Genomic DNA, 15700 nt, shown 5'->3' with positions numbered 1-15700 from the left:
TAATACGATGGCTTTGTCTCTGTGCAAGTAAATGGCACTTCTGAAGTGTAGGATCAAGCATTGTGAGAGAAAAATGCTCTGAGAAGAGCCCAGAGCAAATTCTGTGAGCTGTGTAGGAGGAAATTTCTCTCCTGCAGACACTCTCCTTACTGATGATATAAGTGGACAAGAAGATGCATGTGTTGTTTTCAGCATATGCTTTTGAGAATCAGGTCTCAATCTTTTCCCATTTGAGAGAAAATTAATTACTGCCATTTCTGTTCTGAGAGAGACCAACATTTTTTACAGCCCTTTTTACTTATCAGTGTTTTCTATAACTGTGTTATCATTATCAGTAACTGAATCAGGAACATTTGCAGGGCTGGTAATCATGCCTACCAGGCAACTGCTGTTGCCGCAGGGGAGACGGGAAGGATGTATGTGTTCGGTGTGTCCTATAGGCATTGTGGCCACATCTTTTAACTGTAGACTTAAATGGTGGATTCAAATCTGTTTAAAAGCTGCAGATCCAGAGAGCAGACATCATCAGACTGTAAACTGTTTGAGTTAGTGCAAAATTGGGGATTAAACTACCTGGAAGTTTCCCAAGAGAAGTAATGTAATATTAAATTTAGAACAGCAAGGAGATTAAAAGTTAAGGCAGAATTTGGTTTGTGCCCTGCTTTTCTACCAGCATATCTCAGAGACTTTTGTAATCTGATTTATTTGAGGCAGAAAGTGCCCAAAACAAAACAAAACAAGAGCATAATACGACTGCCTCAATAGCCCAGCCCAAGTGGTACAGCTGAGCTACTGCTGATTTACTTGCAGAAGTATCCAGAATGGGTGTCCAGGTTCCTTTGTGAGGGATCTCAGAAGGTAGTACTGGGCATCTGTTTTCCTTTCCTAAACACCATCTGCAACGGAGAACTTCTGGATTTTGGTTTGTTCCTCTTCACTGTAGGCATGAGACAATGACAGAGTCTGAGACCTTTGTCTCATCAGGATGGAGTGTCATCAGTAATGCAGATGACAGGCAACTTTTCCCCTTAATTAAACTGAGATTCAGTGTAGTTGCATTTCACTTGCCATATCCCTCTGAGAAGGGATTCAAGGAAAATCAGTTGAACTGTCACAAAATGGAAGTGATGGCTGCTACTAGGAGAAGCACTGAACACAATGAATGTCAAGGGTGTCTGTAGCATTTTGCCAGCTTTTATTTAAGCATCATATTACATCATTTATTTAAGTATCATCTGCTGCTCTGAGTGACGGAAACACAAATAAAAAGGAAAATAATTGAATCCTGATGCCAACAGAGTAAGTCTCAAGATTATCAGGAAAAAGCATCTTCTGGAAAAAATGTCTCCTGTTTTAGTAAGGGAAACAGGTTTGCATAAAATTTAATTCTCAATTTGTTATCCTCTTTGATTTGAATATAAGGAATAGGTTGCTAGAACAAAAGGGTTACAGTCCCATCTACATTGCTAGTTATAGCATATACATTAAGTGAAGTATTCTTTTCAGATGAGGTCCACTCCCTTGCAAGGGAAGGTGATTCAGCTGGCTAGGAGAGACAATGAGACCACATTGGGAATGTAGGAAAGTAAGGTCAATTATACTTTTCTTTACCAGTTGTCCACTGTTTTGTCTCTCTCTCTCTTTCTCCCTGTCTCTCCCTTTCATTCTAATGATGATTTCCTCTTGTCCTCCGCCCTTCCTGATGCATCTACTAGCCAACACAGCTCCCATTCATATGTCACACATGTTCAAACCATCTCACCATACCACTTTTAGGCCTCTTGACAAATGATTCTCTCAAATTACATTCCTAGCAATCACATCCAGGCTTAGCACAAAGAGGGTAGCCAAAGCTGCAACACAACAAACCCCAGCCTATTTTTAAAATGATAATCTGCAGTGAAAAGGCATGGTGGCACTACCCACTGAAGGAACGCAATCTCATCATGATTACATGGAAGCAGCTGAAGTCACTCCTTTGAGCGAACACTGGAGGATTTTGGTCAAGGATTATTAGTGGGGAGGAAATCATATATGCACTAAATAGACTTGGAAAATATGCAGCACTGAAGCCAAACTGCACATGGCTGCAGGCTGTTAAGTGTTACTATAATGCTGATTTAAAGGCTTATGAATGCTGAGAATGTAAGAGGTCAGTCTGGCCCATGTCCAGGGCTCATCCTACTGCCCGCCCACATTGAATAATCCATTTCATGGTCCATTGGCTAAACAGTGTGGCCAGGATAGTGAAGGATACAGGATTACTTTATGTGCTGTCTACAAAAGAGAATGCATTGCTTTGGGGAACAGAGGGGGAACGCTATTGTATTCTCTGTGCAGGAAATGTTCAGATTCAGCTCTGCTTTGTTTAAATGACCTCTCTACAGTGAATTGAAATGATAAATGATGTTAAAGAGATCACTTCCATGATTTGTCAAGAACACATGGTAGCCTCTAACTAAGCATTTATATAGAGCTATGAAGGTGGGGGTGGACAGTTAGGATAGGTGTACTTTTGTGCTAGGTACTGTGTGAGCAGAGAACTAGACTGCTTCTGCTCAGAAGCATCTTTGAAGGTTGGGGAAAGCAAGGCAAATGTATATATTTGCTACATTTTTTTAAATATTTGCTTCAGATTTGCAACTGGATTAAAAAACAAAACAAAGTCTCCCAAGCAGCTCTTAACCAATGAGCATTAGACATTTTTTTGACAGAGTATGTCAGAAGTATGCCCTGAGATGGGATTTGAGGTGAGAGGAGTCAAATTTAATTCTAAATTAGCTCAGGGCTCACATACTCTGCAGAGTGTAGCATGGAACAAAACACAAAGATAGCTGTGGGATAGATGGGCAAGAGGCTGGCTGAAACTGCCATCACTGGTGAATGGGCATGGGGAGGGCCTGGCACAGTAGGAAACAAGCTCATAAATAAGATGAGGCAGAGTTAGGAAGGCCCTTGCCAGGTTATGGCTAGGAGCTTGAAGTTAATCAAGTGAAATAATCATTATGGAAAAACAGGAGGATATGGTCAAAGAGACAATTGTTGAAGATGATCGGAGCATTTATATTCTGTATGGAACAAAGGGGGTGAAACGTGTCAGACAGACTGAAGGAGAGAGGTTTTCAGTGATGAGGACAGGAGATGATACGAGTGTGGACACGAATATGTAGCTGAGTGGAGCAAAAGTACAGAACATCTTTTGGTGCCATTATGGTGGAAGAATAATCAAGGGTTAGTTATAGCCTCACTGTGACAGGCATTACAGTGGAAGGAGTCAGAGGCAATGCCCAGGCCACAGGCCTGGCAGAGAGGAGGTAAATCCATGGCATTGTTAACAAAAATGTGCAGTCAGAGAGAGGGGAAGGATTTCAGAGAATAAAGTTGGTATTCAGTATTGAATGTGCAAAATTTATAGTAATAATGAGACATCCAGATGGTAAGGTCTGAGATACAGGAAGATTTAGATGAAGAGAAGACAAGCACAGAGTGGAAAAGATGATCTATAAATCACTGATTAAAAACAGGGTGAGTAGATGATTCTGCCAAGAGAAAAAGTAGGGAGAAAGCAGAGGAGGAGTCAGAACTTTAAAACTGCCATACTGGGCCAGACCAATGGTGTATCTAGCCCTGTATCCTGCCTCTGACAATGCTGGGTAGTAGATACTCTAGAACAGGGGTTCCCAAACAGTGGTAAGCGTAACCCTGGTGGAATGCAAGACATCTCTGGGTGGGTATGGGGGAGAAATTGTGTAATGGTGAATTTCATTTTCATTATAATAATAATTGGCATTTAAGGGGTTAAAATATAAAACACACTGAAATATAAAACACACTGGTAGGTGTATGTTGGCAGCTCTGGAAGGGGGTATGCAATAAGATAAGTTTGGGAACCTCTGCTCTAGAGAATGGATGTCAAACTTGTTTGCCCCTCTGCAAGCTGAATCCAGATCACAGGACTGTTCTGCAAGCCAGAAGACCCACTAGTGGTGATGTTAGTTCCTGAAGCTGCCAGAACTGCTATTTTGTTGCCTCTCTGGAACCTAGGGAGTTAATACCTCTGCCACTTGCTCCCTGTTCTCCTGCTGCCATTCTTAGAACATGTACAGACATTTGCCCTAGAGAAGCACCCTGGGAGTGATTTAATGCTGGTGGTTCCTAGATTATATTTCTCCTGGATTGACCATTTTTGCCTTGAGAGAAAAATCCTGAATGTCTGTACACTCTTGGTTTCTCCTGGGAGAGCAACAACTCTGCCAGGAGAAATGTCTGTACGTGGCCTTAGTGCCAAAATCCCTGATTTTGGTGGCAGATAAGGAGGCGAGTGACTTTGAATCCCAGGTTCTAGAGCTGCTGAAACAGAAGCTCTGGCAGCTGCAGAGATTAACCATTGCCCATAGAGCCACAGCAATGAGACCTGTAGTCCAAGTCTACCCTGTGGAGGTGGGTGGTCCAGCCTGTGAGATGCCAGTGGGCCATACAATCCACCTCTGTGAATGCTGTTTGACACCCCTGCTCTAGAGGGAGACTACGTGAACAGGATAGGTCTCAAGTGCTCCAACCTCTGCTGTCCCTTCCCTGGCAACCATCATTGGTTTAGAGATATCAGAAGATGCACCCCCTGACTCTTCTATGTAATTAGCCAAATTCATGGTGGACATGGAACTCCCTATGGTCCTGTCCACCATGAATTTGGCTAATCCCTTTTTAACTTGATTATACTATCTGCCTCCACACCTCCCAGAGGCAACAAGTTAACTGTGTGCTTTGTAAACAAGTACTCCACTGTTTTGTTTTAAATTTCTCCTGTAAATTTGGGATTGGCTCTATTCTAGGAGTTGGTGAATAACAGTTGCCTGTTCACTTCATCCACGCCCTTCCTGATTTATAGACCACTGTCGTATCCCCTTCAGCCTTCCTTCCAAAAAGTGGAGAACAGTGCCCTTTGGGCCCTGACAGAAAAATGGGGAGGAGGAAAAGTGGTGAAAAAACCACCAGGGAGGTGAAGTTTAAAATTTTGATCTGCTCTGAAATGGGACCATACACAAAATCAACTTCTTACTCTACTCATCAAATTTTCTCCTTGCATGGATTTAGCCACAGCTGCTGCATTTAGTGACAAAACACTAATTTCCACTGTGAATTTATAACTCTTACAAAAACTGCAGAGCCAGTGCTGCTGATTGGCTTGAAGGGCATTATTTGTATAAGAACAGGTTTGTTTGTTTTAAAGAAATTCCACATAGTTACACATGTGCAGATCTATTAAATACAAACATGAATTGTTTGAGTGTCATCCTGGCCATAATTTTTCCAGCAGAGTTTTTTTTTCTTAAAGTTTATAATGCTTAAGAGATAAGGACAACCTGATTTTTAGCACCTAGACTGGCAGCATTTGTCTGCATGGGGAAATAGGGCAGAACAGCTAAGTTTTTTCTGCAATTCCTATTTAGGAACACCTCCCCATGTAGACATCAGTCAGAACGCAAGTAATTTTATTCCGGAATAATTACTGCTATGGAAACAATAATTATTCCAAAATAAAGTGAGCATTATTCTGAATGTGTATGTCCATACAGGGAGCTATTCTGGAATGGCTACTTTGGAAGAGAGTAGTTTATTCCACAGTAACTATTCGGATAATTTTCTCCATGTGGAAAAAGTCACAATCAGCAGGGTTGTTAAGAAGAACTTTTTTCCTTGTAAATTAAGCACATTTGATACAGAAATCCTGGAGCCATAACCCTATAATACCATTTCTACATGCATTTTCAAAACAGAACTCACATAGCATTTCTGCAGACTTCATATTTGCCCAGTACAGTGACCAATCAATGTTCCCTTTCATTTAGTCGCTACAGAAAAAGAAACGCACTGAAATATTCTTTCATAGTTGCAAACATTTTTGGTTTGAAGGTGGGGGAAAGGAGAAGAGAGGCATTTACAAATTACAACTGCTTAATAAACAGCTTACTGCTGCACTGTGAACTGATGTTCCAAAAAGAGTTAAACATTAGGACAGGATACTGTATGGCTAGGGACAGAAATTACACATAAACCAGTATAAGTGATCAGAAACCAGTTCAAATCTGTAACACAACAGAAGTTAAGTGCACATAAACCACTTTTGAAGGCTAGGAACACATTCAAAAAGCTGGAGCCTGAATTAATTCAATTTTTGCAGATTACTCTAACCTGTGTAGATTGAACTGATCTGCAAGTGAACAGATATCCACTTTTGACTCCAGAAATGCAGGCACATGGCTGCAGTGGCTCAGGCCAGACTGGGTAGGCGCTAGCATGAGCCCTCACCTGGAGGGAAACTGAGCTGGTGGGGGTGTCATGGCCAGGCCCCAGCAGGCCTGAGTGTGATTGGGGAAAGGTTTAAACCTCCCCACTGGCCTACAGAGACCCTAGCCCAGCTGTGCCTGGAGGGGGAGGGGGAAGCAGCCCCTGTCAGGGGTCCCCAGTCTTACCACCCCTGCTCTCTCACTGGATGGCAGCATGATATGAACATGATATGTTCTCCCCAGCCAGCAGGGAAGGGAATGGAGAGGAAAAAATGGGAGACTCCTCCGCATCCCTCTCCCACCTCCATTGCAGACCCCTGTTGCATCCCAAAAGTGGTGGAGCAAGCATGGCCCCTGGTGCTGCTGCTTTGCTGGAGCCAGCTGGGGGGGGGGAGGGGGAGGAGGAGGGGGAGGGTGGTCAGAACATCAGGGCTGCCCAATCCCTCCTGGGCAGAGCTGCAGCCTAGTACCTCATCCCTGCCCCTGCCCCCGCTGTGAAGCCAGACCTACCCCAAACTCCCTGCAGGTGTTGGATGAGTCCTCCCCCCACCACCCACATGACCAGAGCCAGCCTGTGCTGCCCATCACCCCTGTCTGGCAGAGCCTCTGTGGCTCCCAGCCCACTCCGTCCACCAGGCTGTGGCAGAGCTGCAGTGTGGCTGACACTGGAGAAGGGAGGGGGCTTGCATCCCAGGCTGCAGCTCCCCCATCCCAAACCATCCTGCAGTGCAGTGCTCCCTAGTGAGTGCAGCCCATAGCCTGACCAGTCTGTGGGGCAGCTGAGGATGGAGTAGCAAGGGGGACAAATGCTCACCCCATGCCCAGAGAAGGGGGAAAGCTGGCAGTAGGGGCTTTACTCCCCCTCTCAGCTAGGAGCCGAGTCAATTCCCCAACAGAGGAGGGGGTGAGGCAGGGGAATCTGCCCTGCTCCTGGCTGAAGTCCCTGCTGGCAGCTGGGGGCAGGGCCAGCCCTGCTCTGTTTGAGCAGAGAGCACAGACCAGGGCTGAAAAGCATTCTGGGATTCTGGGGAACTCCGATTTAACTTAAACCAGGAAAGGGTCTGGGACATACATTGCATAAACCGGTTTGACCCAAATCAGTTAAGTCTGATACTACATTCAACCAGGTTTATCTTAAACCAGTTTTAGCAATTTTGAAACTGGTTTATGTGCACTGAACTTACATTCTGTTACAGGTTTAAACTGGTTCCTGACCACTTAAACCAGTTTATATGATAGGCTCGTAAAATGGGCAGACAAAAACCCGATGGCCTTCAACACTAAAAAATGCAAGGTACTCCACCTTGGGAAGAAAAACCCACAGCATGCTTATAGGGGTCATGACTGACCACAAGATGAATATGAGCCACCAATGTGATGTGGCTGGCAAAGTGAGCAAAACTCTGGCTTGCATCCGTAGATGCTTCTCAAATAAATCTCAGGATGTCATCCTCCCGCTGTAGTTGACCTTGGTGAGGCTGCAGCTGGAGTACTGCATCCAGTTCTGGACTCCACAATTCAAAAAGGATGTGGAGAAGCTTGAGAGAGTCCAGAGGAGAGCCACACATGATCAGAGGGCAGGAAAATAGGCCTTATGATGAGAGGCCAAGAGCTATGGGATTCTTCAGTCTGGAAAAGCGCAGGCTCAGGGGGGACCTGGTAGCTGCCTATAAGTATACAAGGGGTGTACGTACATCAGGATCTGGGGGAATGCCTGTTCACCAGAGAGCCCCATGGGATGACAAGGTCAAAGAGTCACAAACTCCTCCAAGATTGTTTCAGGATGGACATAAGAAAGAACTTCTTTACTGTCTGAGATCCTGGAACAGACTGCTGCCAGAGGTGGTGCAAGCACCTACTCTGGACTCCTTTAAGAGTCAATTGGATGTTTATCTTGCTGGGATCCTGTAACCACAGCTGACTTCCCGTCTCTGGGGCAGGAGGCTGGACTCGATGATCTTCCAAGGTCCCTTCCAGCCCTAATGTCTATGAAATCTATGATATGTAACTTTTGTCCCTAATCAAAATGGCCAAAATCAGTTTAAGATAAACCTAGATGGATCAGACTTAACTACTTCAGGTTAAATCAGTTTATTGAACTTCTGTTCCAGATACCCTCCAGATTCAAGTTAACTCATAGTCCCTGAGCATCCCATGGTGCTTTGCACCTCCCCCACAAACCCTCCCTGGGCCAAGCTGTCTACTCCAGCAGAACAGGGAGGTGTGCTCTAGAGCCCCCTGGCTTCTGGCCTGGGCCACTGAAGGCATTTCCAGAATCAAAAGTGAATTTCTGTTTACTTGCTTGTTGGTTCAATCTATGTAGTTTAGACTAACCTGCAAAGATTTAATCAATTCAGCCTCAGGCTTTCTGACCGTCTGTACTTAGCCTACAGTCAAATGTCTGAGACTTTTCACTAATGTTACAGTAGATTGCCACCCACTAACAGTACAGAGATTAAAGTAAATTAAAAACAAACAGTGCTTCACCAGCAATGAGTCACAAAACACCTCGGTGTTAGTAATAATTATAATTATTATATTACCATATTAATAATATTGAAAAGAGGCAAACACTGATTTATCCAGAGCTTACAATTACTAAAATCATTAACACATTCTACTCCCTTTTCAATAGAGATGGTTGGATAATATATTTTATGTTGGAACTGAGCAGGTGGCCTATTGACTTTCTACTGTATTAGTGCATGCTGCTTTTTTTTTTCTTTAACTAAAGTTATATTTTGTTAGATACCTATAAAAGTTCTAGCACAATATCACTTCAATGCACTCTTTGAAATGAGAGCCAGAGAATACAAAGAGACACTAAAACTGCCTAATGCAGGAAATACTCAGTCTACTCTGAAAAACATTGAGTGATGAGTATCCTTAAGAGATACCCGATACACAATTTTTATATTTGATATTGGTTAGTAGTTTGTGTCTTGACCTTTGATAACAATATTGATCCTGCTCCATCTAGGTAAAGCTGGATTTACCTTTGCAAATGCAGTTTTGAGAACTTTAGAAAAACAGTCACAGTCAGAGTTACCCTTGATTTCAGTGTCTGATTGTATTTAGAGCCAGTTTCAAGCAGGTGTTTAGGCTCCCACTGATTGCAACAGAAGCTTGGGAGTGAGGCATCTGAATACTTCTCTTCCCCCAGAGTTGGCCTTTAGTGACCAGTTTTCTTTGCTTATATTTCATTTCTTCTTACTTTCACTATCTTAGTAACATGTGGTATCATTTTGTGCCTGGCAGAAATACTGAAAAACAGAAATATCGTTTGCTTCACCAACAACTGGGCAGATCTGGGTTAACACAAAACAGTAGTCAAATTCTATAAAACTGCCACTGCAGTTGATGGCAGATTTATTCAGGAAAGGCTCACTTCCTTGCAATAAAAAAAGAGCCATTGTGAGGCAGATGAATGACTGCAAGTAATTTTCCCATTAGGCTTTATAAAATAGTTCTAGTGGTCTTGACTCAATATAATGCAACATCCGATATAACACAGATGCCCCAGGTCTTTTCCACCTGCCTATGATCAGTATGAATGTACTTTATAATCCTAAATCCAGCTGGAGGAAAGCAAACATCATTATCCTCCTTGTTCCCACTAAAATATTTGGTTTCATGACATGTACAAGGCTACAAAATGAATCAGCACCAGAGGCAGAATTAGAAGTATGCAGCTTTGTGCAGGTTTTATAACAGTATCCATTTACCTCAATGTTGCAAATCCAGCATTCAGAAGCTGCCTGTGGCAGACCAGTTTACACACATGAATCCAATAATATTCCTCAGTGTTTTAGGAGTAAGTATTCACAGAATAAAAATGAACACCTCAACCAAAAACACTATATCCTCCTATGTATGCATGGGCCAATTAATTATAAATACTACCTCAGAAGCTATGCCACTAGCACTCATACTTTTCTAATGAGATTAAGTGAGCTGATTTAAAAGTTTGTTTTAAGTGGTAAACTACCACACCTTCTCTTGCAAAATAATCAGCAATGCAAAAATCAAGGTTATCATTTTCTCTAGTGCACCAGACCAAATCAGTTCAGTAATATTTTTTTCTCTCTAAATTGAAACAATTATAAAATAGCATTTGCATCTGTGTGTTTCCAAACCAGCAAGGATACTTATGAACACAGAATTAGACTAAGGGAAGTCAAAGGAAGCCAGCAGGATTTTACTTTGATTTTTTTTTACTCCACTCTTGGAGAGAGCAAACTTTGTTTTGCCTATGGATTATGAACAGTGTCTGAGTCAACAGGATTGAGTACTTCAGTGAAAAATTCCTTTTTTGGTAACTGGAGAGCTTGACTAAGTGTATTGGATGGTTGGTACGCAAGGCGAACTACTACAGACAAAGGGGCACTAAAATGCATGCAACAGGGAGAGAACTTTGACACTTAGAATTTCATAAGCCCCAACCACAACAGTAACAAGTGCAACTTCGCTAGGGATGCACTAAAACTTAAATGAGCTTAACAATTTGAAACTAGCTTTACTATGGCAGTAAAGGTAGTTTTCTTTGCATTTGCTTGGACTAGGAAGCTTTTGCTCTGACTCATTTTAACCATACCAAGAAACACCATGGGCTGCAAAAAGATGTCACATTTGTCCTGGGACAAACCATTTCATCCCAGAACAAAATGCAGTCATTCAGACATCTATGTCCTCTGCCTCAGGATAAATCCTCAAAAAGGTTCACAGAATAAGAAATGCTAACACTGTTTATTCTGGGACATTGTGAAGTGTGCCCAAATGGTTACCCCAGGATTACATCATTGAATCAATGGCAGAAAAATAGCGGTGCATTCACTAAACCCTGATTAGAAGGCCAACATGTGTACATACCAGTCCTGGGTCATTTCTGCTTTGGGACAACTAGTCCAGGGACAGATGCAACATCTGTTCCTAGCCCGAAGAGCATGTCACCATTTTCTGCAGTTTTTTTTTCATTTTAAAGCAGACTACACTGTTTTTACAGTCCCTCCCCCCAGTAAACCGCTCCTCTCCCCAATTAAATCCATACCTCTTAATACGCGATAATAATTAGCGTGGCTCACATTTGGAAGACTGATCTCCTACAACTTTAAATCAAATCCCCTTTCCTATCTCTGAAGGATGTCCTTTATAATAGGAAATAACATAATAAAAATAATCCTACTTCATCTAGATGAGAGTTTGCCAAACCTTTTCTTATTGAATATCCCTTCCATTTATCAGCTGCCCACATACCCCTACCAGCTTACATTGTATATTTAACCTCTTAAATGCCAATTATTATAATACTAAAAATTAAATTCACCATGACACAATTTCTCCTGTGCATCCCCCAAAGATGCCTTACATGCCCCCAAAGTATGTGTACCACAGTTTGGAAATCCCTAAGCTAGACAGTGGAAACTAATTTCAAAAGCATCCACGTTTTTTCACTTATTCAAATACTTTTTCTTCCACTCTGTGTGAAGATTCAATACAACTTGGGACATGTTGCGACTCTGCTCAGGTGTTTGAATTAGAATAGGGAAAGACTTTGAGGAAGAAACTTTTTGACTGTACTGTTACTCGGGTGAACAATCAGTTCAACTTTTACATGTTAACTTCTTCAGAGAAGCGTTACATAAGTGAATTTGAGAAAGGTTTTAAAAAATTCATGTTACGACCCCATTAACTTTTGATAATTTCCCATGGCTTTATGGATTGCTAGTACCAAAATTAATGTTTCCAGCCAAGTACAGAAAGATTAAATTTAAAGAATAAAACTGTACAAAACAGATTTCCAGAATGCTTTATATATCCCTAGCACTGCAGAGGCAATCAATACAAATCTAAACTAAAGCAATGGTAGAAGTTAAATCTATTGCATTAGAAACTGCAGGGAATTAAGTTTATTCACAGCATGGACACCTACATTACAACCCAAAAGTCTAACAAGTAATCAATATTACTCTTGCACATCTAGTACGTGTCTTGAATCTTTCCATCTTGAATCTTTACAACTTAGATGTTACTGTTCTAGAGGCACTGATCAGTGCTCATACTTCTTAAAAGATGCATTGCCATTTAAGATTTTTTTTTAATTTCTGAAGAAGCAGTATACAGTTAAGTATTAAGGCTTTAATTTTACTAACTTCCTGTTATCCTTTTTCTGTTAGTTGTAGAGAGAGGATTGTTCTAAGAACAATACCCATCCAGCACTCTTGGATTACACAATTGTCCTTTTGGGGAACCAAAAAAGGCAGAGATGGGTTTGAGCTGTTAATCTAATCCTGCTTCTTCAGAAGGAAAAAAATCCTGGGGAAACAGCAGTGAACAGAAGAAAATGCAGGTTGTGGCTCATGGTGTGGCTTCAATGCTGAGAAAATAAGCACTTTGAGACTGGTAAACTTGCACCAGCCAAGTGTTCTTTAAAATCTACTTTTTTAACAGTGGTGTCTTGAGGAGTCCCATAAGACAGTGCAATTACTGCCTTGAAAGTGAAAACACTTGCCCATTTCAGTCCAGCTACTTTTGGGATAGTATTAAATGATGCTCTCTCATGCCTGGCTCACCACATTTTTTATACTGACAATCTATCAGCTTTTTACTGACAACCTTTTTTACTGACATATTTCTACCGTCAGTAAAAAAATAAAATCTTGGGTTCATAGACTGCAGCAATGATTTTCCATCTTGCTTTCCCAAGCAGAGGTCCTCTACTCACCCCACACCAACATTCCTGACTGTAACCTACATCATGTGACTGCTCCTCCTCTCCCCACCTCTGGCCCCACTCTATCAAAGACCCCTGAGGAAGCTAACCTGCAACTAGCAGTATTAGAGGATGGGAAGCAGCAGCAGCAGCACATGGCTATAGGTGGAAGAGTCTACAAAATACTAAAAGAAGGCTTGCTGCACAGTGCTGTGCTCCTGCTCAGATACCAGGTGACACTGCTCAGCTCTGTGCTTCAGTCAAGCTCCAGCTGCCCAGCTTCTTTCCAAGAGGGAGCTTCACAAAACAGCTTAGGCTTGATAGTTTTTACAGAAGGCTTAAATTAATTAATGGAGTTTGTGGACAGAAATATTTAGCCTGAATTTTTCACGGCTCTAAATTTATGGACAGATGGCAACCATGCTTGCACTACTAGAGGGCTAAGAAATCTAGTCCCTTTCCAGGGAGATGTATAGAAGCAGTTACTGTGTTGTTACTGTGCTGGAAAGACATACCCCATGTAGAAATGATAGCAACTTTCATTTAGTTTACTGCTTATGTTAAACTACCCAGTCAAACCCTGATGCAGTGAATTTTATTGTACTGGAAAAAGTGGTTGCTTATTTACATTTTAGTAGAAATTAATAAGTATATTTTCCAGAGTGTATACTATTCCTAGTATTATTCAGGCCTCAGGATCTAAAAGCTAGGGAGAATATATTTTGAAAGTGTAATGTAGTTGTTCACCTACAAGGCTATCATATCTTGAGCAGTGCAGGCAAATCCATTGTGTGCACAGAGAATGCATGGTTTGATACACAGTTTGGATTGACATTTGGCTCCCATTCCCAAACATTAGACACTTTTTTCATTTACTACATTCAAAAGAAAAGACTCCAACCCAATTTACAAGTCACATTCTTATGAGTGAAACGATCCACACAATTTGCCATGCAAAGTTTCTATTCACTTCAGCAGACATCCAGCTACTTTGAGAACAATAAGCCTTCATCACAGACCACTACCTTTAAAGCTGAACATGGAAACATTTGAAAAGAGAAAGGATCCAGAATTAAAGAGAGCGAGACTGCCCATCATTAGTGCTTTGAACCTGTACACATGCCCTGTTCCTCATAGTCACCCATTAACTGCAACACGTAAGTTCCCGTGAAGAGGAGGAATTGCCCAGTTACTTGTGCCAGGTGGGACACAAGACGAAGCACTTTCCTACAAGAAGAAAAAAAAGTGTCAATAGCAGGCTGTGGTGAAAGAGACAAAAGGAACTGTCCCTCCTCCCCATTTTCTTGTTTCAGACCAAAGAGCTTTTGGTATGAACTCAGAAGACTCATTAACAACTTTCTTGTTTCACCCACTTCCAGCTGTTTGGGAACACACAGCTACACTAGCCAATAGCCTCACTCTATTGCCAGTGCAGTTCCTAGTAGTTATAACGGAGCAGTGTATATATTGTACAGCTGGTCCCAGGAAGAAGAGAATGCACCGAGCAAGTAAAGCTGTCACCCACTTAAACCATTCCCAACACCACTGTGACTTGAAGCCATTAGGAAATCAGTTGGATCCCCCCAGCATTACTTCATTTCCAATTTTATGAGCAACACATTCCTTTAGGCATGTACTGACAAAGTAAGGGAAGACTCTGGCTAAGCAAGCACATACTATTGCTGTATTAGAGGGGACTTTTAGGGCAAGCTGGCAAGAATACTGATGGACCTGGGAAAATTAAAGCTTTGTCCTCACACTGAAATAAATATTTATCTGTACTCTGGAATGTAAGTGCTGAAAAGTAACAGCTTAAAACATGCAAGGTTAGACAAGGTATTGGGTCATTATGCCTCTAGAATTAAGACAATGAGAGCTGTAGCTTTATGAAGAAGGAGCAAGAACCACAGACTATAAGAGTATCAAGTATGCAGATTTATGTCTAATTGCTCATTAGGCACATTTCTTTCCGGTCTCCAGATATTTAAAAATATATATAACATTAAGACCGGGTACTACACCAACAAATTTTGCTTTCACTATTAAGTCTCTCTCTTTAACCCCACTTCCTTTCCTGCCCAGACAAGAGTTCTAGACTTGAGTACCAAGCTAAATATACTAAGGAAACAGGGGCAAAAGGGAGTTGCAAATGCAGACTACAGTAGGAATCAGTATATAAAGAGCTCTCCTTTCCTCCAAGGGAAAGCCTGGCTTTGTCTGCCTAGTTTCTTCTTGGTCCTTGGGCAGGAATAGGAAGTGTGATTCTAACATAGCCCACCTCGGCAGAGATTTTTTGTTTAGTGTGGAGGACAGGTTCTCTTCCCCATGTGACAATTCCATAATTCTTTTACCAGGAAAAAAAGAAAAAAGGGTTTACTTTGCTTTATTTCTGTTGAGTAAGTTGGATGCTGATTACAAAGTGCTACTACTACTTCATTTCCGAGCGCTCTTCAAAGCAATCGTTTCTTGTCCCTAATACTGTACACACCCATCTGACCTGAGTTCAGGATGTTCTCCTCACAATTAGACTAGGAAGAATTCATTTGGTGGGGCTGGCCTAACAACTTTGTAGGACCAGGTGCCATACAACTGAGTTTGAGAACAGCTGCAACATGCGTGACAACTGGCCCTGGGTGTGAAGGAAGTTATTTGTTGTTCTGCTGGATATTTGATCTTGGTCAAGACAGCAAGAAACTGTCAGAGG

General features: G+C 41.9%; 1 protein-coding gene across 2 annotated transcripts in view; it reads right to left on the bottom strand.

Moving 5' to 3' along the window:
• Positions 1–1172: 1172 nt before the first annotated feature.
• CIDEA (cell death inducing DFFA like effector a) overlaps positions 1173–15700 on the bottom strand; it is a 29327-nt gene continuing 14799 nt past the window's right edge. For both annotated transcript variants that reach the window (XM_014606694.3, XM_019490464.2), the window contains one exon: positions 1173–14223. In XM_014606694.3, coding sequence (XP_014462180.1) covers positions 14094–14223 — 130 coding nt within the window. In that variant the 3' untranslated portion in view covers positions 1173–14093. The remainder of the gene's footprint in view (positions 14224–15700) is intronic.

Source organism: Alligator mississippiensis, chromosome 3, assembly GCF_030867095.1.
Source record: "Alligator mississippiensis isolate rAllMis1 chromosome 3, rAllMis1, whole genome shotgun sequence".
NCBI classification, from domain to species: Eukaryota; Metazoa; Chordata; order Crocodylia; family Alligatoridae; genus Alligator; species Alligator mississippiensis.
The sequence above is the reverse complement of the archived record's forward strand: the minus strand, read 5'-3'. Positions and strand labels throughout refer to the sequence as shown.